Source organism: Hippoglossus hippoglossus, chromosome 20 (assembly GCF_009819705.1).
Source record: "Hippoglossus hippoglossus isolate fHipHip1 chromosome 20, fHipHip1.pri, whole genome shotgun sequence".
NCBI lineage: Eukaryota > Metazoa > Chordata > Actinopteri > Pleuronectiformes > Pleuronectidae > Hippoglossus > Hippoglossus hippoglossus.
Window position 1 is genome coordinate 2,826,239 of NC_047170.1, and position 23,988 is coordinate 2,850,226.

The 23,988-nt window shown below is 41.5% G+C and overlaps 1 protein-coding gene across 1 annotated transcript; it reads left to right on the forward strand.

Annotated features, from left to right (window-relative positions):
* The first annotated feature begins 7,352 nt into the window (after nt 1–7,352).
* On the forward strand, nt 7,353–11,704 carry LOC117754248 (NEDD8-activating enzyme E1 regulatory subunit-like). Its single transcript, XM_034573075.1, has 5 exons — nt 7,353–7,487; nt 11,202–11,305; nt 11,390–11,450; nt 11,537–11,576; nt 11,660–11,704. The coding sequence occupies exons 1-5, from the start codon at nt 7,438–7,440 to the stop codon at nt 11,702–11,704; spliced, it is 300 nt and encodes a 99-aa protein (XP_034428966.1). The 5' UTR covers nt 7,353–7,437.
* Nucleotides 11,705–23,988: the final 12,284 nt, after the last annotated feature.

Genomic DNA, 23,988 nt, shown 5'->3' on the forward strand with positions numbered 1-23,988 from the left:
AACGAGACCTTCAGTGGATCACCGCACTTCACACACAGGCGCTTTGTGAAAATGACGAATCTGCGACCGGCTCTGCAACCGACCATCAACATCTGGAATAAAGTAAACATATCACCAGTTGCCATGGTCACCAGTTTAAACCGTTAACACATTTGATTTGCAAACGTCCAGTTGTCCCTCGCTGCTTCGTACCTCTGCTCTGCACAGAAATGGCTGAAGATCCCGGCCGTTTTTTTTGTCCCCGGTGCTTAGAAGAGATAAGTCCGCTTTTATGGGTAAGGACCTGAGACATACAGCTGCTTGGTTCAAGAAGTAGAAATTATATTGTGTTTCTGTTACGGTTTGATTTGAGTGTGTTTGTTCGCACATCGTCCAGTGCTGCTGATCCGCTACGGTGGTAAGCACCAGGCAGGCAGTTGTCGGGGAGGCTTCACTGTATGATCCTGTGTCTGTGTTCCTGCAGTTCTGAAAATTGATCCGTATCCTCATCTTCCAGTAGTGAAGGGGACCTCTTCGACTTCAGTTCTGAAAATATTTGCTGTTTTTTATTTCTGTTTTCCTTTTCTGACTACCTTCTTGTTTTGCATGGGCATGCTACATTACAATCCAATGGACTACGCCCGGGACAGCAATGAACCTGACGCCGACAGGTCAGAGGTACAAAAACTGGTCCTTTTTCTTTTAACATTACACTGGAAATAAAAGGGAATCTCTGAGGCAGCTAGTGTCCCAAGAGCTTCCTCACTCAATCACCAGGACCTGTTTTTTTTTTGCACAAATTGTTGTTTTCTTTACCCTAGAATGGGCCTCTATATTTAAATACTTTACATGTACATCTGGAGTGGGTTCTCTCTACGGAGGCCACCATGTTTTTTTACAGGAGCCTAGACTGGACAAACTCAACATCTTTTGAGTTTTTATGATAACTGAAGGCTACCACAGGTTCTCTTTCATGTTTGGAAGGGGAAGGGGAGGGTGAGGTGAGGGCTATTCAGCTGCAGCATGCAATTTCACCACTAGATGTCAATAAATTCTAAACACTGAACTTAAGGAGGGTGAGAAAATATGAGGATAGAGATAAGATGAAGATTCAAGTCCCGTCTCCCTTTAGTCGTCATGGGGAATGACTCAACAACAAGATGGACGAACAATATCTGTAGCTTTCAGCCGCCATCGTAGTTACTGTCACCTCCCCCAGTCTGTCCCCCACCACGCCCCAAACTACCCCTAAAATCAAGATCAGCCACGTGAGATGACAGCTCACCAAAACCAGGATGAATAAGACTAGAGGTCCGGACAACATCGACCCCAAGGTCTTCAAGGTGTGGGTGGAGCATCTATACAACCTCTCGCTGAGGCTGCCCAAGATCTGGAAGACATCCTGCATCGTCCCTGTGCCCAAGAAGGAGCGTCCTAGTGCTGCAAACGACTTCGGACCTGTGTTTTTAATGCCACATGTCATGAAAACCTTTTAAGAGTGAACAGCTTTAAGTAGCACTCTGTATCTCCAGTCAGATTGGCTGTGCCCAAACGAAGGTTGACAAAAGCTCTTCAAGTTTATGTTTCCTTGAAAAAACTCACAAAATCTGTATAAAGTCTGTATAGATATAGATATCAGTGTCTGTTTATTTTTATTTGCATGTGTGCAGGCATACAGCGGTTTTTGATCAATGTTTATTATGTAGGGTTATGGCTGTGTTAACTTAATAAATGTTTATATTGATAAAAAAAATCTATATCCACAAACATTTTATAGAAGAGAAGAAAATTTGATATATATATATATATATATATGTTGTTTTAATAATGTTGGCAGCTTTGATAGAGTTTGACATATGCATACCTGGAAAACCATGAGAACCAAACTGGTGGTGCATGCACAGGCCTAAACTGTGGTTCCATGACTCTTGCATGTGTATATCTGGAACGGTTCTGCAGGAGGATGTTTCTCACTTTCTTCTGCTGCTGTCATTTGTGAATTTCCTCTACGGAGGATAAATAAAGGTACATCTTATCTTATCCTAAATACGTCAACATATGCAAGAAATTAATTTTTTTATCGTTTTATTTGGTGCAATACTATCATTGAGGACATTATTATTTGCTATGATGTTTTGTAATCAAATTGTAAATCCCTCCATTAAACTTGACAGTCCTCACAGCAGGTGAAGAAGGTAAAGTCAGCACAGTTGCTGGGGGATGTTGGCGCCGCTGACTTCTTCGCCCTCCTTCACAACCCCACAAAGCAGCGGACTCTCTTCCAGAATGAAGCATTCTTTGGTTTCTCTGTCTTCTCAGGCAGCCCCGTCTCCTTGGGATTGGGATCAGGGAGAACATTGGAGAGAGACTCGTCCTCAGTGAGCTCAGTGCTGGAAACATCAGGTATATATCTTTGGAAGACCTCATCATAAGTAGCGCTAAGCTTCTCCAGCTTTTCTAGGAGAACATTCTTCTTCTTCTTCTTCTCCTCCGGGAGCTCGGTGTTGAACTTCTTCTGGTTGGTTTTATGACTTTGGCAGACCTCGTGATTAGAAGATTTGGTAATTCTCCAGCTCTTCTTGGAGAACGTTCTTCTTCCTCTTCTCCTCCTGGAGCTCTGTGTTGAACTTCTCCTGGTTGGTTGCATGACTTTGGCAGACCTCGTGATAAGAAGCTTTGAGATTCTTCAGCTCTTCTTGGAGAACGATCTTCTTCTTCTTCTCCTCCTGGAGCTCGCTGTTGAACTTCTCTTGGTTGGTTGTATGATTTTGGCAGACTTCAGTGTTAACCCCCTGACTCTCACCACAGACCTCAGTATAGAACTGAGTTTTCAGCTCCTCCATCTCTTGCTGCAAAATGGTTTCCTGCTCAGAAGCGTTTTGCTGCATGAGTCTCATTTCTTCCATCTGCCGACGGAGAGAGTCCTGCTCATCCCTCAAGGATTTCATCAGGAGCTCATCCTGTAACACTCTCTCTTCATGGAACCTTATTTGCATCGCAAGCTCATGCTGGTAGTGGTCAACCTTCAGCCCGGCAGTGAGAACATCAGCTTCATAGCTTTCGCTCATATAATGGTAAGAAGCTCTGAGCTTCCCTAGCATTTTTTGGAGAGAGTTGTTCTTCGTCTTCTCCTCCTGAAGCTCGGTGTTGAACTTCTCCTGATTGGTTGCATTACTTCGGTAGAATTCATCAAAGGAAGCTATGAAGTTCTCCATCTCTTCTTGGAGAAGCTTGTTTTTATCCTTCTCCAGCTGAACCTCATTGTTAAACTTCTCCTGGTCGATGATGTGTGCCACCTTCAGCTCCTCATAATCTTGATAAGAAGCTTTGAGCTTCTTCAGATCTTCTTGGAGAACGTTCTTCTTCTTCTTCTCCTCCTGGAGCTCAGTGTTGAACTTCTCCTGGTTAGTTGTATAACTTTGGCAGAACTCTTGATAAGAAGCTTTGAGCTTCTTCAGCTCTTCTTGGAGAACGTTCTTATTCTTCTTCTCCTCCTGGAGCTCGGTGTTCAACTTCTCCTGGTTGGTCGTATGATTTTGGCAGACCTCGTGATAAGAAGCTTTGAGCTTCTTCAGCTCTTCTTGGAGAACTTTCTTCTTGTTCTTCTCCTCCTGGAGCTCGGTGCTGAACTTCTCCTGGTTGCTTGTATGACTTTGGCAAACCTTGTGATTAAAAGCTTTGAGCTTCTCCAGCTCTTCTTGGAGATCGTTCTTCTCCTTCTTCTCCTCCTGGAGCTCGCTGTTGAACTTCTCCTGGTTGTTTGCATGACTATGGCAGACCTCCTGATGAGAAGCTTTGATCTTCTTCAGCTCTTCTTGGAGAACGATCTTCTTCTTCTTCTCCTCCTGGAGCTCGGTGTTTACCTTCTCCTGGTTGGTTGTATGACTTTGGCAGACCTCATGATAAGAAGCTTTAAGATTCTTCAGCTCTTCTTGGAGAACGATCTTCTTCTTCTCCTCCTGGAGCTCGCTGTTGAACTTCTCTTGGTTGGTTGTATGATTTTGGCAGACTTCAGTGTTAACCCCCTGACTCTCACCACAGACCTCAGTATAGAACTGAGTTTTCAGCTCCTCCATCCCTTGCTGCAAAATGGTTTCCTGCTCAGAAGCGTTTTGCTGCATGAGTCTCATTTCTTCCATCTGCCGACGGAGAGAGTCCTGCTCATCCCTCAAGGATTTCATCAGGAGCTCATCCTGTAACACTCTCTCTTCATGGAACCTTATTTGCATCGCAAGCTCATGCTGGTAGTGGTCAACCTTCAGCCCGGCAGTGAGAACATCAGCTTCATAGCTTTCGCTCATATAATGGTAAGAAGCTCTGAGCTTCCCTAGCATTTTTTGGAGAGAGTTGTTCTTCGTCTTCTCCTCCTGAAGCTCGGTGTTGAACTTCTCCTGATTGGTTGCATGACTTTGGTAGAATTCATCAAAGGAAGCTATGAGGTTCTCCATCTCTTCTCGGAGAAGCTTGTTTTTATCCTTCTCCAGCTGAACCTCATTGTTAAACTTCTCCTGGTTGATGATGTGTGCCACCTTCAGCTCCTCGTAATCTTTCTGAAGGTCTTTTTTCTTCTTCCTCTTGATGGTGTTGTTTACCTGAGAGGCGATCTTTGTGGCGCTGAGGGCTTCTGCATTGCTGTACTTTTGTAACATCTCCAGCTCTTGCTTTGTTTCCTTTCCTCTGTTAATGAACATTTCCTTTAGCTTTTTCTGTCGAACCAGCTCTTGTTTGTGCTCCTCCAACTCTTGGCCCAGTTGGATCCTCCAGTGGTACTCTGTACTAAGGTAGGCCCTCTCCTTGACCAGCAGGTCTATGAGGTAGCTTATTTGTTGAGACATACAAATAGAGTTCTGCTGAATCGAACCTGGGGTTTGACTAGTCCCCACGTTTAGGTGAAAAAAAACTTCCATCACTGGTTTTATCTATTTAGTTTGAAATAGAAAGTTACAATTATTCTGAACAGATTTCTGCGCCAGTAGAAGTTTTCCCTCTCTCACAGTGGGGTGTCACTTTCTGAAATCGATGTCGCATTATCCTTTGTACGGATGGTATATCCCCTTCCTCTTATTGTTGCTATATATTAGAGACCTAATGATAAAAGGTATTCAAGGAACATTTAAGATCTAAGAGCATGAGCTTTTGATACAGAACATTGAACATGTCTTTAATCTTAAACATTAAACGGTTCTTTGATTTAAACAGTCCTTTTCTTTTAAATGTATTTTTGGGGCTTTTTATACCCTTTATTTATTTATTTTTATAGGACAGAGGCTTAGTTGTGAAAGGGGGACGGAGAGAGAGTGGGGGAGGACATGCATAAATGGCCGCGGGTCGGGGCGTCTGCGGGTTGAAGGCTTTCCTCTTTGGGGCAGCAGCTCTACCAGTTAGGCTATACGCCGCCCCAAACAGTCCTCTTCTTCCGGAACATTCCATTTATTCCTTGATTTCTTTATTTTTGCATGTTTACTTTCAAAATATTTCATAGTCATATTTCATCACAAAATGCAAAAATCTAGATTAATAATCGTGGATTCCACCAGTCCCCTAAATGTATTATTATCGTCATCAAGATCCATGAATTATTCTCTGTGAAATCAGTGAAAATGTAAAAGAAATCTTTTGTCTCACATTGTTTAAGACAGTGAAATAAAACTGTGAATCCACAATTACTGCTGGTTGGAAAAATCTAAAATTCCATAATCTGAATTTAAAGTCTTAAATACGTTAAAATATTATATACAAAGTATTAATTATGTTTAGCTATATCTGAATTATTTTAATGTTCATAGATATATTTGCCAATATATTGGTATTGGATTTTTTACTCCCCACTATCAACATTGGCATCTGCACCACAAGTCCACATAGGACAGGCTCTCAGGTTTTAGTTTTTGCGGATAGGACGGAGCAGGTAAATGAGTCGGTTCGGGCCTAAACCTAAATCCAACCCTAACCTTAAAACCAATTCTTAACCTTCAAACAGTCCTTTGAATTTGTGAGGAACAGCCAAAATGTCCTCACAATGATGGTATCGGACCAAAATCTGGCCTCAAAACTATAGATAGACATGCACACGTTTATCATAATGATGAATCTGACCCGGGACAAACGAGATCACTTGAAGTTTCCACAGTGGAGGAGGCAGAGCGAGATTTGACGGAGCGACACGGCTCCGTCAAATCTCTGTTTTTCAAATAATCTGTTTTCTCTCTATTCTTTTGACAATAATTAAAAATTCATAATTCAAAGACAGAAAAACCCGTCAATGATATGAATTTCTTTAATTTATCATCTAGGGTAGCAGGGCTTCATCTGATTGGCCAAATATATTGACATGCAGAGTGTGAATGCGTGGCGCATCGAACACCATTTATCACAGTTTTTGCCGCCATTTGCGATATGTCTATCGCCCATGTTGATATCGCGATGATCGATTTTTTATCGTGCAGCCCAAACGAAAACATTATCCCTAACATTAACTATGACCATTTCATGGCTATAACATATAACCTTAACCTAACCACAATTCACATCTCACCACTAACCTTATCCAGGAGGTCAGAAATCATGTCTTGCCTCTTTTGGTCCCCATGAGGTCCACTGGTCCTGACAAGATTAGTGTTTATGGTGGAAAAGGTCTTGAATAGGAAACAAAAACCAATACACAAACAAGCACACGTACACACACACACCATCTGCTGGGGGTTTTAAAGATAATATTTACTCCAGTGTTACTATATAGGACACATTTTTGAAAAATAATTAGAGACATGATAGAGTCACACAACTAGTTTTCTATTTTGAAATGATATAGTATAGATTCTTGATCACTGTTATATTTGTAAACAACACACATACACATGTGATAGTCCCATAAACAAACAAATAAACACCTGAGACATTATTGGCTGTTATACTTTAAAAGTATGACATTTAGATTTTTCTCTTTATCTCTTCCAGTTTTATTGTCCCATATTACATTTAAGCTATTTTATTTGTACTGTCTATACTTTTTAATATTTTCTTTCAGTGTATATTATGTAAACATGTTACATTAAATATAATATGCAGAGACACTATTATTTATTGTTTTTTATTTTTAAATTGTATATTTTGTATCTACAAAGTGGACTATGCACAATTATCAAATAAATGTAGCCCTAGTTGGGTAAAAACAGCAGCATTTGCCTCAATTGTAGTTGATGTGAAGTTATGTGGAAATAATTAGGCAGAGTGTAAATCTGTACTTAAGTGTAGTTTTTGTAGAGGGAGCATCTAGTATTTTTTTTTTTATTAACAACAATATAAATCATAATATATCAGTTTATCATCTTCTGTTCTTATTTCGGTGAGAATTCGTGTAGAAAGTGCGAGTCTTGATTTTCGTGCCGGACCTTTTTGTGTCGAATCTGCTATTGGGGAAGTTAAAATGCATCCATAGAGCTCAGTCGTAAAGAAACCATGGCAGCAACACAAGCCTCCAAAGAGCAGAAATACGACAGACAGCTGAGGTACGTTTTAAACAACACCACAGCTCTCTTAAAGAACTGGTTTAATCCCCTGGTAAACTGCTGTAAATGTTTTTATTTCAGTGCTGAAAACACTGAGGCGGTGAAGCTAACAAAAGTGTTAGCTAGCGTTAGCTTGTTCCGTGTGTGTCATTTAGAACAGCGGTCCCCAACCTGTTTTGCGCCACGGACCGGTTGGCTGTCAGACAATATTTTTACGGACCGGCCTTTAAGGTGTGGCTACGGAGCCTCACTACGGAGGCCCTCTGGTACGGCCTCTGGTGACATCGTTAGATTTTATTTTTATTTTACGAAATTAACGAATTGTTAATACGCGGCCTCAAATTAATTATTGCCTGGCCACGTATTAACAATGCGTGAATACGAATTACTACAACTAATAATAATAATTAATATTTCGAACGAATCACAATATAATTATTAAACGAATTAACGAGATGACGCCCGTGCACGTCTTGCTGGTAACTTACCAGCAAGACGGAGACGGACGGATACCAAAGCTCCATTACGCACACGCTGCGCCTCGGTGCGCTTTGGAGAGGTTTTGGAAGCGTCTTTACGCATATTAATATATTATTAGTTTATTAATATATTATCAATATATTATTAGTAATATATAAAGCTTTCTTAACAACAGCATCACGATATAATAAAATAATAACTGCAGACTCCAAAGATGAACAAAACGAATTATGCACATTGGCATGTACAGTGTGCAGGCTCGGTGCGTAAATGTCACCAGACGGAGAATGAGGGAGTTTAAATCATGAAATTCAACTACGAAAATCAGGTGTAAACAATAATGGAATGCACTGTAAAACAGCCCAGATTGTGAAATGTATATATAGCTCAATGACGTGTTATAAACTGCAGCGGTTTAGAATAATTCGCATGCGTAAAGACGCTTCCAAAACCTCTCCAAAGCGCACAGAGGTTGCTTACCAGCAAGGCGTGCACGGGCGTCATCTCGTTAATTCGTTCAATAATTATATTGTGATTCGTTCGAATTATTAATACGTGGCCACGCAATAATTAATTCGAGGCTGCGTATTAACAATTTTTTATTTAAAATTTTAAAAAAATTCGTTGATTAAAAAAAATTCCACCGATGTCAGTAGAAGGGAATTTGTGGCGGATAAATACGACAAAATAAAATGATATACGACTAGCATAAAAACTGGGGTATTTTCTCAATACAATAATAATAAATGTGAAACTGATGTGTATTCTTATGTAACTTTATTAGCAGCGTCCTCGTAACATGGCACCAACAACACAACAGTGAGTAACAATGAATAAATCACAAATAAAAAACAAATATAAAGTGCATGAAACATATAACTAACTACAACGCTGAATCAGTGGGAGCCCTGAGCCTGTTTCTCTGCAACAAGGCGGTCCCATCTAGGGCTAATGGGTGACAATGACACCCAAAGTGTGTTGCTGATGTCCAGTCTACTCCGTAATTTCGTTTTGGTTGCCGTCACAGCAGAAAACCCTGCTTCGCACAGATATGATGTCGGAAATGGCAACACAGTTTTTAGTGCTGTTGTGGTGATCTCAGGGTATTCTGCCGTGACTTTAATCCAGAACACCGGCAGAGTTGTTTTCTCGAACATACTTTTAAGGCCGCCGTCATTTGCGATCTCCAGCAGCTGATCTTCTTCTTGCACAGACATGCTGGATTCACCTGGTTTGTTGACAAATGGGTCGCGAATCCAGTCCTTGGCAGTTCGTGGGTCTTTTGTGGTTGGGAAGTAGCGCTCAAACTCTTTTAAAAGCGAAGACAGGTGATTGTGCACCAGCTGGGAGAATGGAGGCTCGGGCTCAGTCTCTTCCAAAATCCCCGCTAATGTTGGAAACATGTCAAATATTCCTCTGTTCACGCGCCGTCCCCACAAATCTAGTTTGGCTTTAAATGCAGCCATTTTGTCTGCCTACTTGAAGACAGTTGTCATTTTCCCCTGAAGTGACAGATTGAGTTCATTGAGCAGGTTGAATATGTCGCACAAGTAAGCTAGTTTTGTGACCCATTCCTCATCACTGAAATGTGCTGCCAGCGGTGACTTTTTTTCTGAGAGAAATCTCTGCAGCGGCTCTCGTAATTCAAACACTCTGGCCATCGATCTCCCTTGGGATAACCATCTTACTTTTGTGTATAAGAAAAGGCGTCTGTGCTCCGCGTCCATCTCCTCACAAAGCTGCTCGAACAGGCTAAGGGCGTGCGCTTTAATGTGGTTAATAACTTTAACAACATCATTCAATACACTGTTAAGTTCCGGTGGCATTTCGGCTAGCCAGCATTTCCCTGTGAATGACACAATGCGTAGACTCACATTCAGGTGCAACCTCCTTAATCCGCGCAGTTAAACCAGACAGCCGTCCGGTCATGGCAGCAGCTCCGTCTGTGCATATGCCAACACAAAAGGACCATTTCAGTTTTCCTGATATATAATCATCCAGCGACTTGAATAGTTCTGCTGCTGCGGTTTTGGTTGCCAAAGATAGTGCACATAACATATCCTCATGCACATCCTCCTGATAAAGATATCGCACATAAACAAGTAGTAATGCCTTGTTGTCAATATCTGTAGACTCGTCAACCTGGAGTGCGTACCACGGTGATGTATTAATCCTCTCCAACAATTGTGTCTCAATGTCCTCTGCTATTTCCTCAATGCGCCGTGTGACGGTGCTAGCCGAAAGAGGCACCTGTGCTATCTTTTTAACCGCAGCATCTCCTAGAAGTTCACGGCAAATGTCTTTTGTGGCGGGCAGGATCAATTCTTCACCAATAGTGAATGGCTTCTTAGCCTTAGCAATACGGTTAGCCACCAAGTATGATGCTCTCAGTGCACCTGCATTTGTTGATGTGGTGGCCATCAGTAATTGCTTCTGTCCTTCTTGCTCACGCTTTTTTTCTTTCAAAATACTCCAAAGGCTTGTCTTTTAATGCAGGGTGCTTGGTCTCCAAGTGGCGAAGCAGTTTTGAAGGCTTCATTGCCTCATTAGCGAGCTGGTCGCCACATATTATGCAAAGCGGGCTTGGTGCGTGGGAATCACCTGTGGCGATAAATCCATGTTTCAAGTAGGACTCCTGATATTGTCTGTTAAATGCAGCTTTTTTTTTCTTGGATGTCTTAGGCTCTTCCTCTGTCTCCTCACTTTGCCTTTTCCCCATCGCAAAAATACTTCCCAGAGACGTTTGTTTTTTGCTCATTTTTGCTACCGTGTGGGTTTGTGTTTAGCGAAAAAAGTCAAAAAAGTCAACAAACGTCTTGACATGCGTAAAGCATGAGTCATAACGGAGAGGATCCGGTCATTTTTCAAAAATAAAACACCGTTCAGAATCAGATAATAAATAAAACAGAAATAATGTAAGTTGTTTATTCTTTCTGTGCGGCCCGGTACCAAATGACCCACGGCCCGGGGGTTGGGGACCCCTGATTTAGAAGACGTATACGGTTAATGAAGAGGGTTTCTCTGTTTTTGTCTTTGCTGTTAACTTGTCCATATAAATGCCAGTGGTGGGCCTGATGTAATCTTTACACGAGCACAGCATGTGGGGGTTAAACTCGTGCTACAACCGGACAGCGGATGCTATAGAAGCTGTCACAGCACCAGCTATGAGGCTGAGGGTGGATTGTGTCACTAGATGGCAACACGTGTCCATGTTATGATGTGTGCCACTTTCAGATTGTGGGGAGACCATGGTCAGGAGTCACTGGAGAACGCTCACGTCTGCCTCATCAACGCCACAGCAACTGGGACCGAGATACTGAAGAACCTGGTGCTGCCAGGTGTAAGAGATGTGCCTCTGTGCTGGTGATGTGCAGGAGCTACTGAAAGCATCTCTCTGTTGGATTCATTTATGTGTTTTTCAGGTATCGGCGTTTTCACCATAGTCGATGGACACACAGTGTCTGGGGAAGATGTTGGAAACAAGTGAGACAGCGATGTTTCTTTGAAAGTTGTGAATAACGTGTTGGTTTTACTTGTGCACTCATGAACCTCGTCATCTTGTCCTGCAGCTTTTTCCTGAGCAACAACAGCATTGGAAAGTACGGAAGCGTATGTGGGAGGCCCTATTGAAATTGTAAGGATTATTCGTAAGGATTTTTCGTATTATTATTTCCCTTTTTGGGCTTTTTCAGGGCCTAGACATGCTCAAATCCTCACCAACGTTTGCAGAAAATTAGAAAGTGGTGTAAATTTACATATTCAGGAGTAATTTTAAATGGGCGTGGCAAAATGGCTCAACAGCGCCCCCTGGAACGCGTTCACATTGACCGATCTTCACAAAAATCGATACACAGGTGTATCATGACCAGACAAACAAAAAAGTCGAGAGGTGCACTTTGAAAAAAGCAACAGGAAGCCCGCCATTTTGCATTTAGTGGCCATTTTTCTGGGACCTTGGGTTCAGGGTCAGAGACGTCCACTTCTGGGTCTGGGACCTAGGGTTCAGGGTCACCGACGTCCACTTCAGGGTCTGGGACCTCGGGTTCAGGGTTCAGACTTTTGGGTTCACCTCAAGAGGCAGAAGTACCAAGTCCTGGACTTGGTACTTCTGCCAGTTTAAAAAAAAAATAACATATAATAAAAAGAATCTTACGTACCCAAATCTGCCGGTGGCAAGACGCTTGATTTCTTCAATGTCACTCATCTGTGGTTTTCTGACAGGAGGACTGTAGGCTGAGTGGGTCTGAAATCAGACACATGAAAAATAAGAAACATGTACTGAAATAAAGGAATAAACAACATTCAGTAAAATATATGAGGTAGGAGAATGTAAGGTGTGGGTGAAGAAAGGGAAAGCCGTTTATATTCTGACAGCCCTGCATTATTTTTCATTGATACAATGACATTTGCAAGGTTTTCATACAAGAAATTTAAGTCCACGAACCACCCTTAGTTAGAAACTACTTCACTACTCTGTATTATATTAATATGACAAGACAAATGACAGCATGGTTAAAACACTTTGATAATTACTCCAACCTCATAGAGAAGCTTCTCCAGTTTGTCCTCCAGCTCCAAGAAATCGTTGGTGCTGACCGTACCGCTCTGGATTGTAGAGTCACATTCTCTGGCCAGCTCAAGCAGCTGTAGGTGAATGAACCTCATGGTGTTGGTAGCATGGGGCAGCATAAGGCCTTGGTGCTCCATTTGGGTTGAGTTTTCACAATAAGAACAGTCGCAACTGTTTTTTGTTGTTTGTTGTACAATGTACTGTTCTGCGGCTGCTGTAGCTCCATGGGGCAGGATTTCAGCATCTTCCTTGCTATCTTCTTCTTCAGAGGTCGTCATGTCTTCCTCCTCATCAAGGATTTCAGCAGCTTCCTCAACATTTCCTTCATCCCAGGCCATGTCTTACTCCTCATCAAGGCTTTCAGCAGCCTCCTTGACATTTTCTTCACTGGAGGTCATGTCTTCCTCCTCATCAAGGATTTCAGCAGCTTCCTCAACATTTCCTTCATCCCAGGCCATGTCTTACTCCTCATCAAGGCTTTCAGCAGCCTCCCTGACATTTTCTTCATTGGAGGCCATGACTTCCTCCTCATCAAGGCTTTCGCCAGCCTCCTCGAAGTTTTCTTCACCGTCGGTAATGTCTTCCTCCTCATCAAGGCTTTCAGCACACTCCAGGATATTTCCTTCATTGAGGTTTAGCTTTGAGGACGAGTGGCTCTGCTTGAGCGGTGTAGGTCTGTCATACGCCTGAAAGTTTAAAAGTAAAACAGTTAGACTAAACACTACACTCAACAGTTACATTTTTCTCAGTCATTTTAAATCAGTGAGTATCTAATATTAAGAGATAGTTTCAACTTCTCTCAAACAGCAGTGGATAAAAACCTCACCTTTCGGAAGCGGAAGGCCACATAGGTGAAAGATTCATAGTTTTCTTCATCTTCAGGGTTTTCATCAAGAGCAGATTCTTCTTCTTCATTTGATTCCCTATCGTTCTCAGAGAAGGTATCCCCATACTCCAACTCGGGGATGTACAGAGGAACCTCACTCAGAAGGTTGTTCATGTTGAGGTTCTGAAAAAATGGATGGTCCTTCACCTCATGTGCTCCTCCTGGAGAAGAAGAACAACAATCCAACATTTTGTTTGTATTTCAACACGTTAGGCCTAGCTTAAGATGTCCCCTCCTTAGCCCCACTAATATCTTCCTTTGTTCTAGGAACACACTTTCTCAGGTATCTGTAGCTTTTTGCAGTTCTCCAGACCTCGTCTATCTGTTCATGACCTTTTGTTTGAGGTCCACCAGACTAGTTTCATTCCTGTGAGATGTATTGCATCCCAAACCATGAGGTATTCATCCACATGTCCATCATTTGTGAAAGCTGCCACTTACTTGTACCCAGGCGCTCCGCAGGGTTCTTCTTCAGGAGAGAGGTTATGAGGTCCTTGGCATCATCCGTCAGATCATGTTTTTCCTCTGGCCAAGTGAGCTTATCTAAAGATACACATATTAGTCATGTGATCAAGTAATGAAATGATCTCTGAAGCTGCAGGGACTGGAAAATGCTCGAAGTAGATTTCCTTAAAAAAATTATTTAAAATTGAATATCGATAATCTAATCACAATAGCTGAAAGCTGCGTGTCAAGAGTTTTATGGACAAGTTAAATCATAAAATAAGGGGGATATATTTTAATTGTCTTTAAGATACAGAAATGTTGAATGAGAACTGCTAGAATTGTAAATGTACAGCGGATGAATATGACAAGATACTTAATTTAACTTGTTATTCTTACATGTAAGCACTCGCAAAAATATTTCCTCCTTACTGTTTCCAAAGAAAGGGACATCGCGAAGCAGGAACTCGTACAGAATGATGCCCAGAGCCCACCAGTCTATAGGCTTCCTGTAACCCTCTTGGAGGAGCATTTCTGGGGAGATGTACACTACAGTTCCATACGTCTGTAGGAGTAAATTATGGACCGTAAGGGGAAGAGAAATTACTGAATGCACTACAACGCATATGTATTGTACACAACAGTGGATAAACACAAGTTTAAGTAAATGGAGAATAAAAGAGACTGACCTGTCTTTCAGTGAACTCTCTGACTATATCAAGTATGGATCCTTGATGACGCTCTGTTGTCATGTTCACTGGACCGATCTTGGATATTCCAAAATCTGTCAATTTGATGTGACCTGTGGCGCTGATCAATATGCTACAAAGGAAGCAAGCAGTACATTATTTGATTGAAGTGACCTGAAGCATGAAGCTTAAATTTAGTTAAAAATAAATAAATAAAATATATATACAGTATATATTACTATATATATATATATCAAAATAAGGGAAGGTTCTTAGATGTGATAACTGAAAATATTTGATAGCTAGTGTAAAAATGATGAAACCTGCACTGTGGATTAAATCCACCAATGACACCTGACAAATCAGCTGGTTCAAACCAATGGTTGCTAGTTAGGGCCCGAGCACCGACGGTGGGAGGCCCTATTGAAATTGTAAGGATTATTATTATTATTCTATGCCAAATGAATTGGCTTTTTGAGGGCTTTAACATGCTCAAATTCTTACCAAACTTTGCAGAAAATTAGAAAGTGGTGAAAATGTACGTATTCTGGACTATTTAGAAATGGGCGTGGCAAAATGGCTCAACAGCACCACCTGGAACGCAGCCCCTAGGTTTCCCTTTGACCAATCTTCACAAAAACTATGAAATACTTTTTTTTTATTGCTGCATCTTATGTTGATAAGGCATTAAAACGTGGCATAGATAATTCACTGAAATCAGGCTTATGCTTTCTGTTCTTCATGTATTATTTGTGTAATTCACGCACCTCACGTCTCACTCTCTCCCCATTGGCTCGCAGCCCTAATCCCATCAGGCATGAGGTGGACATGTCCTCTAAATTTGCTACATCTGTGTTTGTCCCCTTACTCTTATCATTCATATAGACCTGGCTCTCATTCTCTTTCTTCATGCCTTTGATGTAACTTGACCACAGGCCTCATATATTTATGCACACACAATATATGTAATATTTTTACAGCCTCTCCAGGCTCCCCGCTGAACGCAAGCAGTCAGTCTGTTCTCTCAGCTGGCAGCGAGGCCGGATGAGACACGTCGGTCAAAGAAAACTGAAGGCCTGGGCCCGCTTTGATCTAAGTGACAGACCTGAGGAAAAGGGAACTCAGGGAAAACTGCTCCACATCCCCCCCCCCCCTGCCCAGGCAGGCAGAGCCGCACAGTGGCTGTCTGTACACTTTAACACGGCCTGTTTCCACCGCCAGCACTCAGAAACCACACGGTGAGTGAAGCAAAAGATTTCCTGTCAGACGGTGGAAAGTGTGTGCAGAGGTGTGTGTGTGTTAGCATGCGTGCATGCACCTTTTTCTCACCTTGTGCCTCGCTCTCCTTCCACTCCAGCTTCTCTGGGATTTGCTAATGACATTCCCCTCTAAGCTTTCCTGTGACCCGTCAATCATTAAAGTTAAAACAAAGGCCCTGCACACTTGTCGTTTAACAGTAGGGCTCTTCAACTAATGTTTTTTATTTTTTCGCTTCCAGAAACACTTTGATAAATTCCTCTTTCAGCTGAGCAGATGCATCCTGCAGAAATCACTTATCTATCATTCTTAAATGGCGGTCCCAGTCTCACATAGAGCAGTCGGCATCCTCTTCTTGAACAGTCACACAGTTCCTCTCCTCCCTGCGTCACCCCCCTGTGGACCAGAGAACGCTGCGACAAATGTCTTAATAGCTGCATTTGTTCACTTCTCCCCTCCACAACGTCATGAATTTTAAATGGCTCCTGTTTAATTTACTGCTGCAGAATGTCTGGTATTTTGCAGAAAATGCTGAGGGCGAGCAGTCTCTTTGTGGAAGGTGAAAGGCAGCGCCCGATTTGGAGCCCGCCTTATCACACGGCACACGCACAAATCTCTGCCACTCAACAGGTAATCAAAAATGCTAAGAAAACCTGAGGCGAGTGGAAATATCTGAGGAGGAAAAGTCACATTGAAACCAAACACATGCTCTGTGTGTACCTGTGTGCATGAAAAATAAGCAAAGGCCTAAGCGCGGTTACATTATTCGTTATTCTTTCACTCTTTTCTCTTCCACACCTGCTCTCTGGTCTCTTCTGGTGCATCTCAGAGTCCGATCATATCAAAGGTTTCTAGTGTGTGTGGTGATGGAAGAATTCACTTTGTTGCATGTATCCTGTTCATTCTGGCTCACGCTCTCGCCACATGGCTCTAAGGCCATGACAAAAGAGGATGAGAAACAGGTTCAGCCCACCAGTCTGTAAGAGTCACTCCTTTTGAAGGCTGCCCCATCACAGCTGTGTCCCTTCAAGGGGCCTGCTGCCTTCAGGACGCAGCCACTGATTACATCATCAAACATTACATTACTGTTTTGTTGCTTTTCTCTCTTTAACAGATCTGTCTCTATAAAGTTGGATATATCGGGTCTTTTCATTGTAATTTGAGTGATAAAGCTTATAATGAGAGTCTTTCTTATTCCGGCTCTTGGTTATTCTGCAATAGGCCTAGACTGTCAAGGTACACATGACACATGGAACTGTTCCTTCCTCCTCTCGCTCTTCATCACAGTAATGTTTCATCAATACATGCTACTGACTTGACTTCTTCCCTGGAGTCGTTGTGCTTTATCATTTTTCCTCACTCTTCTTGAGGGTTAAGGACAGAGGATGTTGCACCTTGTTAACCCCTATGACGCAAATTGTGATTTGTGAAGATGGTCTATACAAATACATTTGATTGGTGGATTATTCTTGACATCTCATAGAGTAAACTTGAATCCAATTTCTTAAAATATTAGGATAACACTAAGTCTCCACATAACAGAAGCAGTGGCTGCAGTCTCTACACAGGAAGCTCCTTAAAATACCTGGAGTCTCGTCCTCACTGAGATGTTGCCAGGCAACCAGGAGAGTTTTAACCACAACTTATTTCCACGCTTCAGAATGTGTTAATTGGTGTCCAGTCGCTCTGCTAAGCTAAGCTAACCATCTCCAGCTCCATCGCATGTAATGGACTGCCATGGTAACAAAAATGAATAATGAAATGTGCCAAAATGTTGGAACTTCCTCAGAAGTTTCAGGTCACAGCTGTGGGCGTAAACCTTGGGTGACGCATGCTTGTTATCCAAATAGAGCAGACGGAATGAGCTGTTGAACAGATCTGAAAGTCCACACTTTCAGAAAAGCCGAAAAGTGGATATTTGACCTTATTTAGAAAATGACATTTACACTCATTCTGGAATTAAAGTTCTCTGAAGATTGAAGTGATTTGCAGGTTCCCAGCGATGGGTTTTATGGGCAATCGTAAGTCACAGAGGCGTCCAATATGTATTAACAGAGGTACATCTAGTGTCTGCCAAAGAATTTCAACATGTAATCAAAATATTTTCTTCTACAACCACACCCAACCAATCCCTGCTCTTGCAGAAGAGCCTGTCTATCTGTGGTGTTACAAAGGCCCTGTTCAGACTTGATAATATAGAACTAATAACAATTGGACAGAGTTAAGTTCCTCTCTTCACACCTGGCAATCAAATGTGGCCTGAATGTGTCTGGTGACCACTTCCCTGCTGTAAATGCAAATAAACGACAGAGTCTGATGATCATATTTGTGAGTGTGTCAGTTTGTTAGTGCAAGAGAGAGAGAAAGAAATAGATAGAAAGAGAGAGAGGAGTCAGGAGGGACTCAATGAATTAATGTGCATAGTTATGAGGACATATTTTACCAATTTAAGAATAAATATCAATCATTACGTGGTTGTCATTGTTGATATCATGGCGGTGGCTACAAACTAATCAATGTATGGTCACTTACAAGCATAAAAGTTTGTTTAAACTGTAGCGGCTCCGCATGTTGCTATTCTAATAAGATCTCAGGACGTATTCAGGACCTATTTGTGTGTTTAGATCTGTACTAAGCACTGAACAATTCTTTAATGGCCGGTCTGAAAAGGGTTAACGACATGTAGAGTAAGGTTAGGTTAATTGTGTGTATGAGTGAATGTGAGAATGAATGGTTCTTTGTCTCTGGATGCTGACCCTGTGATACACTGGTGACTGGTAAACGGGATAGATAATGGATGGATGGATGGATGTCACTAAGATAATTAAATGTGCATTGCACACAGATATACACATCTTTCCCTCTCTCTCTCTCTCACACACACACACACTTCTCTCTGTATAGAGACACTTGATACAATAGTCATTGTTTTGTCATTATGTAGTACAATGTTTAGAAGAGCTGATAGATTTTTTTCGTTTTCACACCTCTGAGAGCACAACTTGCTTGTCTCCACTTCCCCTGCCTTTCACAGATGTGTATTTGTGTATGTTCTTCAGCCATGTTGCCAGTTAGCCTGAAAGAGACGGTGTGGATGGACCCTGCTTACATATTCTCCCAGCGTTTTGTGGAGTTAGTTGTGATGAATGGTACCTTAGATGTAGCACCTATCAGCGTTCACCCTGCACTACAGGGGAGTTTATCACACTGTTCCTAGGTGGTCGAACACAGTCCCAGGATGTTCCAGACATCACTTTGCCACTTGAACACACTCTGTTCCATCACATTTTGTTAATGGAGCTTTTAGCTGAAGGTGTTGGAACAATTCTTTACGACTCCTGTCTACTATCACTGAAATGCCAAAATACTAATCTTCAAATAAGCGTAATAGTTCACAAGGCTGCCTGTCAATGGTTGGTATATATTTTTTTACCTTTCTTTGAAACTTAACAAGTGAAGTATTGGCCTGCTGAGCTGGCTCAGAAGATACAAGATTGCAGCAACCTGCGCTAAAAAAATCTGACTAACCTTACTTGTCAGCAAGATATTTGCCTCACTGTACATTTTATTGGCACCGCAGGTCTATCAGTCCAGTGTCCCAGGGGATTATGTTCATACTGGATCATTCTGCAGAGCAGAGCTTATGTTGAATGCAAACTTTCTCTAGAAATAATCTGAAAAATGAGTAAATACAACTCCAAGGATAAAAAAATGGATTTAAAAGCCAGTTCCACTCCATCCTGACAACACACGTATTTCTGGCAACCAGCACTTTTCAGAGGGAACCAGCTCACATGTCAGCAATATCTCGTCCAAACTTTAGCCATATTATACCAGATGTGTTGTAACGTATAATTGGTCTGTGAACCTGTTCTTGCAGTTTCCTTACACAAGGGGTGAAAAGGCATAACATGAACAAATGCAGACAGTTTGCAGCAATGTCCAGTTTCCCAAATGTGATTGGTGCCATTGACAGCACTCATTTTGCTATTGGAGCACGGAGTAAGAATAATATTTGTTAATTAAGGCATTTTCATTCCATGAATGATCAACTTGTATGTGATGTGGACATTCACTGGCAAATGTAATGGCTCTGTGGCCTGGGACAACCCGTGACTCATGCATTGAGACACAGAAGGGTTGGGTGCAGACTTGAGGGCCGGACCTGAGAGGGATGTGGGTCAAAGTATGGATAATTGATAGAAATCCTAAAAATGTTCTCTACTGCAGTGTTTCACCCAGTCTCTAACCTTGCAGGTGACAGTGGATATACCCTCTAATTTGGCTACACACCCCTTTCCTGACCAACAAAACAGAGCAGAGGTGTACATGTACGCCACACCCCCGGATTCTTTTGTAGGGTGCACCATTAGGTTCCTAAAGGACAGATGCTAAATGCAACATAGGAAAAAAAAATGTGCACCAGATTGTGAGATGCAGTGCCACATAATGTCGCACGGCTAAGGATTGTGGCTGTATCCTCTAATGTAGGTCCTTTTCATTTCACACTTTTAAGCAATTGAATACAGTACACCATAACATTCTATGTACTTCTACGAACTGCATAACAATGTCCTGAATTTGCAAGTCACATGAACTTCAATTTGTCCGGCAGTCAAAGGACTTCCGTCTGCTGACTGTGTGCCCAAGAGGTCCTCAGATCATAAAAGAAAGGCGGAAATATGTCCGTAACTAAAAAATGTATTGGTATTGATGCATAATTTAGGTTTGGGGGGGGTGCTGACGGATCTTTAAAACTCCTGATTTATTCCATGTTTCTGTGGAGGACTTGGATGTCTCTTATTCCTGTTGAAAGGCAAAGATTAAAAAAAAAAAAATCTGATGAAAGCGAGGGGACATAAAACCTACACATTTTAAAAACCCTCATTTCCTCTTTCTTCTGTTTTTTGTTGAAAATCTCATCTCCTGTTGAAGCCAAACAGCACTAAGAGCGGGATAATTGTATAAAGCCTGTTTGATTATCACAAATTCAATCTGGACAAACCTGGATGTTTACTTTTCGATTAAGTGACCACCAAACGAGTGTGATAGTTTACCCTTCACATGCCCAAAATCTGGAAGTTTTCCCATACTTCTGACTTTCTGTACTTGTTGAATCATGCTTGTTGAATTAAGAATAATACATTTTGTTTTAAATAAGTATATTACCAGCTTTCTGAATGTCAAACAGTAACACATGAAAGAAAATCCGAGTTTCCATTTGCACAGAGCCCATTTCCACACATGGAAAATAACTGAAAATGAACCAACATAAAAAGAAATGTTTTAAATGTAAACAAATAAATGTTGCAAGGGCAATCAGACGAAATAATAAGATTATGCCATATTAAACATCAAGACATGGAAACGTGCCTCAAGATCTCAGCCCGTGCCAGTCAGTAGAGACGACTCTGAAAGGCCTGGGCCCCATCTACTTCAATATAGAACCCAAATTTGAGAGAACAAATTTAATGGTTTATCTTTTAGCCAGAGGCTTACAGCTGGGGGATAAGCTCCATAACACTGTGAATGCTATTTGAAACCGTAGGGACAGTGTCTGTAATCCATTGAAGAAGAACACATCATCTCGTAGTGAAAAGAAGCACTCTAAGCAGCTTCAGTGGAGAGGGGGCTAAGGTTCAGAGCCGCTGATTGTGCTCCCTAAATGCAGAAAATAGGATCCAGGGCCCATTTTGTCTTAATGCAAGTTCCCTTACACACTTAAGAGAACATTCAAAAACACGGTAGAAGTACAAAATATGAAGCTTCAGTAGTTTCACAAACAGTGTTTACAAGAGAGGGATTCAACTTAATGTTTCACTGGAGTAATTTGAAGTCTGTGTATAACCTGGTTGGTAAATAAAAAATGTGAAGAGCTTCAACAAACACTGTCCCACTTATCATCTGGGATAGTCTCATCCAAGGTCAGAATCTCAGAGGCGCCTGGTGTGGGCTGTGCATTTATTGTTTGGCCCCATAAAGCCCGGTGATAAGTTTTCTGTTGTCAGGATTTGGAATGGCCCCCCTCCACAGCCAAGAGAGATGGACCATTGGGATGCAACTCAATAGTCGAAGTGATAAAGTTCTATGTTTGCAGTCTGAGTAAGATTGTATTGCTCTGTGAGCGGATCAAAAGACCTCACAATGGCATCTGTTACGGAGTTAGTCCTTACAACCCCGCCGGACGACAAGGAGCAGACATGGTCCACCAAGCTAGGAAGATACTCTGGGTTTAAGTGTACTTGTGAAAGGAGAGAGCTGAGGCCTTCTTGGCTTTTTAGTTTCCTTGTCAGTCTACAGACTTTTAAAACTTTCTGTAGGATAAAATTGTCATAGTCGTACTTAGAACTGTCGAGTTATGATCAGAGCTAAGTAGGACTATTAAAGTAATTGTTGTAGCTGAATTACTATGTGTATGTTAACGCTTCGTTAATATACACTTAGGTTAGTTTTAGTTTCCTTTCCATTGTTTTTAATGTTAAACAGTAGCCCATTTTTTTTACAACTAAACTCAGGGAATAATGTATTTTTCGGAAAACTGCGAGGAGCCCATCTCATAAGAATTATGTTTGTTTTGGGCCTTTTCTCTATTGCCAACAACACGATGCATTACTCACTATTACAATGTTTTGTTTTCCATCCAGCCATAGTCTGGTTCATTGGGGACAGATACAATCTCATCGCAGCAATACAGGAGGACCTGCACCAGACATGGAGATTGTTTTCTCTGGCCTCAATCGGAGATGCTGTGGAGAGCCGGTGCCAATCAGGGGGAGACTGACAAGGCTCACAGATTTATTGACATGTTCATTGTCTCAGCGACAGCTGCATTACAGCGTATAAGATGGCGCTCCTAGGCTATTTTCAATTCACCACAATGGGAAATAATATTTTTCTAAGTTTTGTTTTGCTGAGTCCATGAAAACCCAATTTTAGCAACGGTTATTTGTGACAGGATTTGTTTTAAACCCTGAATATAACTCACAATTTTACTTTATTAGTTAGGGTCATAACACTGTTAAATCTTATCAACTATGCTCTTCCTTGTTCCCTGAACCTATATACCTTCACTTATTCCTATATCACTAAATCTCTTGTCTTTACATCGCTGTGCTTTTTTTTTTATAGTTTAAAACTTCATAGTTCATAGTTCATTTAGTTCTCAATTATTATAATTTTTGTAATGCCAGTGTGCTGTTCCAAGAGCATCACTTATATAGAGAGAGGTAGTTACTCAGGCTGTTATAGCAGTACAGCAGTGAGCCTGCTAAACATAAAATATATCACACACAAACCTGAACAAGACATTTTAAGGCAAATTATATGGTACTCTCATTAACTGAGAGCAATGAATGGTGAAAGCTCTGAGACGTGCTGCCCTATAGTCTTTTATTCTGATTGATTGGTGGACTGCTGTATATGTCAATCACACGCTCGCCATGCCCTCAAGCACACCCTGGTTTATTGTCCATTTTCCTCTAAATGGAACCATAATTTACAAAATGTACATCATGCTGTTTTGAAGAAGACTGGGAAGTACCAATTGAGAAAATAAATCCATTAGGAAAATGTCCATTGAGGTAATAAATCAGGTGACAGCTAGGGTCATTTTCTAATAGACTTCAACACAAACTGACTGCAAGCAGTGCAGTTATCCCCTGCTGGTCGTAAGAAATGGCAGCTTTAAGGCATTTTATGTCCCAGCTCTGGCCCTGACTTGAGTGTTCCCTGTGTGTCTCTTTGTTCTTCCTTGGCTGCGGGTGGAAAGTCAAAATAATCTTCATCTCTTCTCTTCTTTCCTTACCACTACCCCTTAACCCCAATGGGAAATGTCACAAGGTCAAGAAATGATGTGAAGGAAAAGCCGTAAGGAGTTAGGAAAGGAGAACCAATGTGCAGAGAAAATCGACCTCCACTTATACTTTATTTATAATAGAAGATACTCACAAACTGTACAGTACTCTGTGCTATGCGCCAACAGTTATAGTAAAGTTTTCAGTTCAAAACAGAAAGTCTCAGAATGTCCTGAGAAAAGATGTTAATAGAAAGAGGAATATACATGGAGAAAAGCTGATATAGGTGGAGACAATTATTTGTATGCATTCTACATGCAGGGGATTGAAATATTTATATTTGGCTGTCACGGTGATATTGTGAACTATAAGTTAAACATGC

Bases quoted from the DNA above. Each gene is read 5' to 3' on its own strand.
- LOC117754248 (XM_034573075.1), top strand. From the start codon at position 7,438: ATGGCAGCAACACAAGCCTCCAAAGAGCAGAAATACGACAGACAGCTG. The intron at 7,488-11,201 runs GTACGTTTTAAA...TGCCACTTTCAG, and splicing joins AAATACGACAGACAGCTGAG to ATTGTGGGGAGACCATGGTC. The intron at 11,306-11,389 runs GTGTAAGAGATG...TGTGTTTTTCAG, and splicing joins GAAGAACCTGGTGCTGCCAG to GTATCGGCGTTTTCACCATA.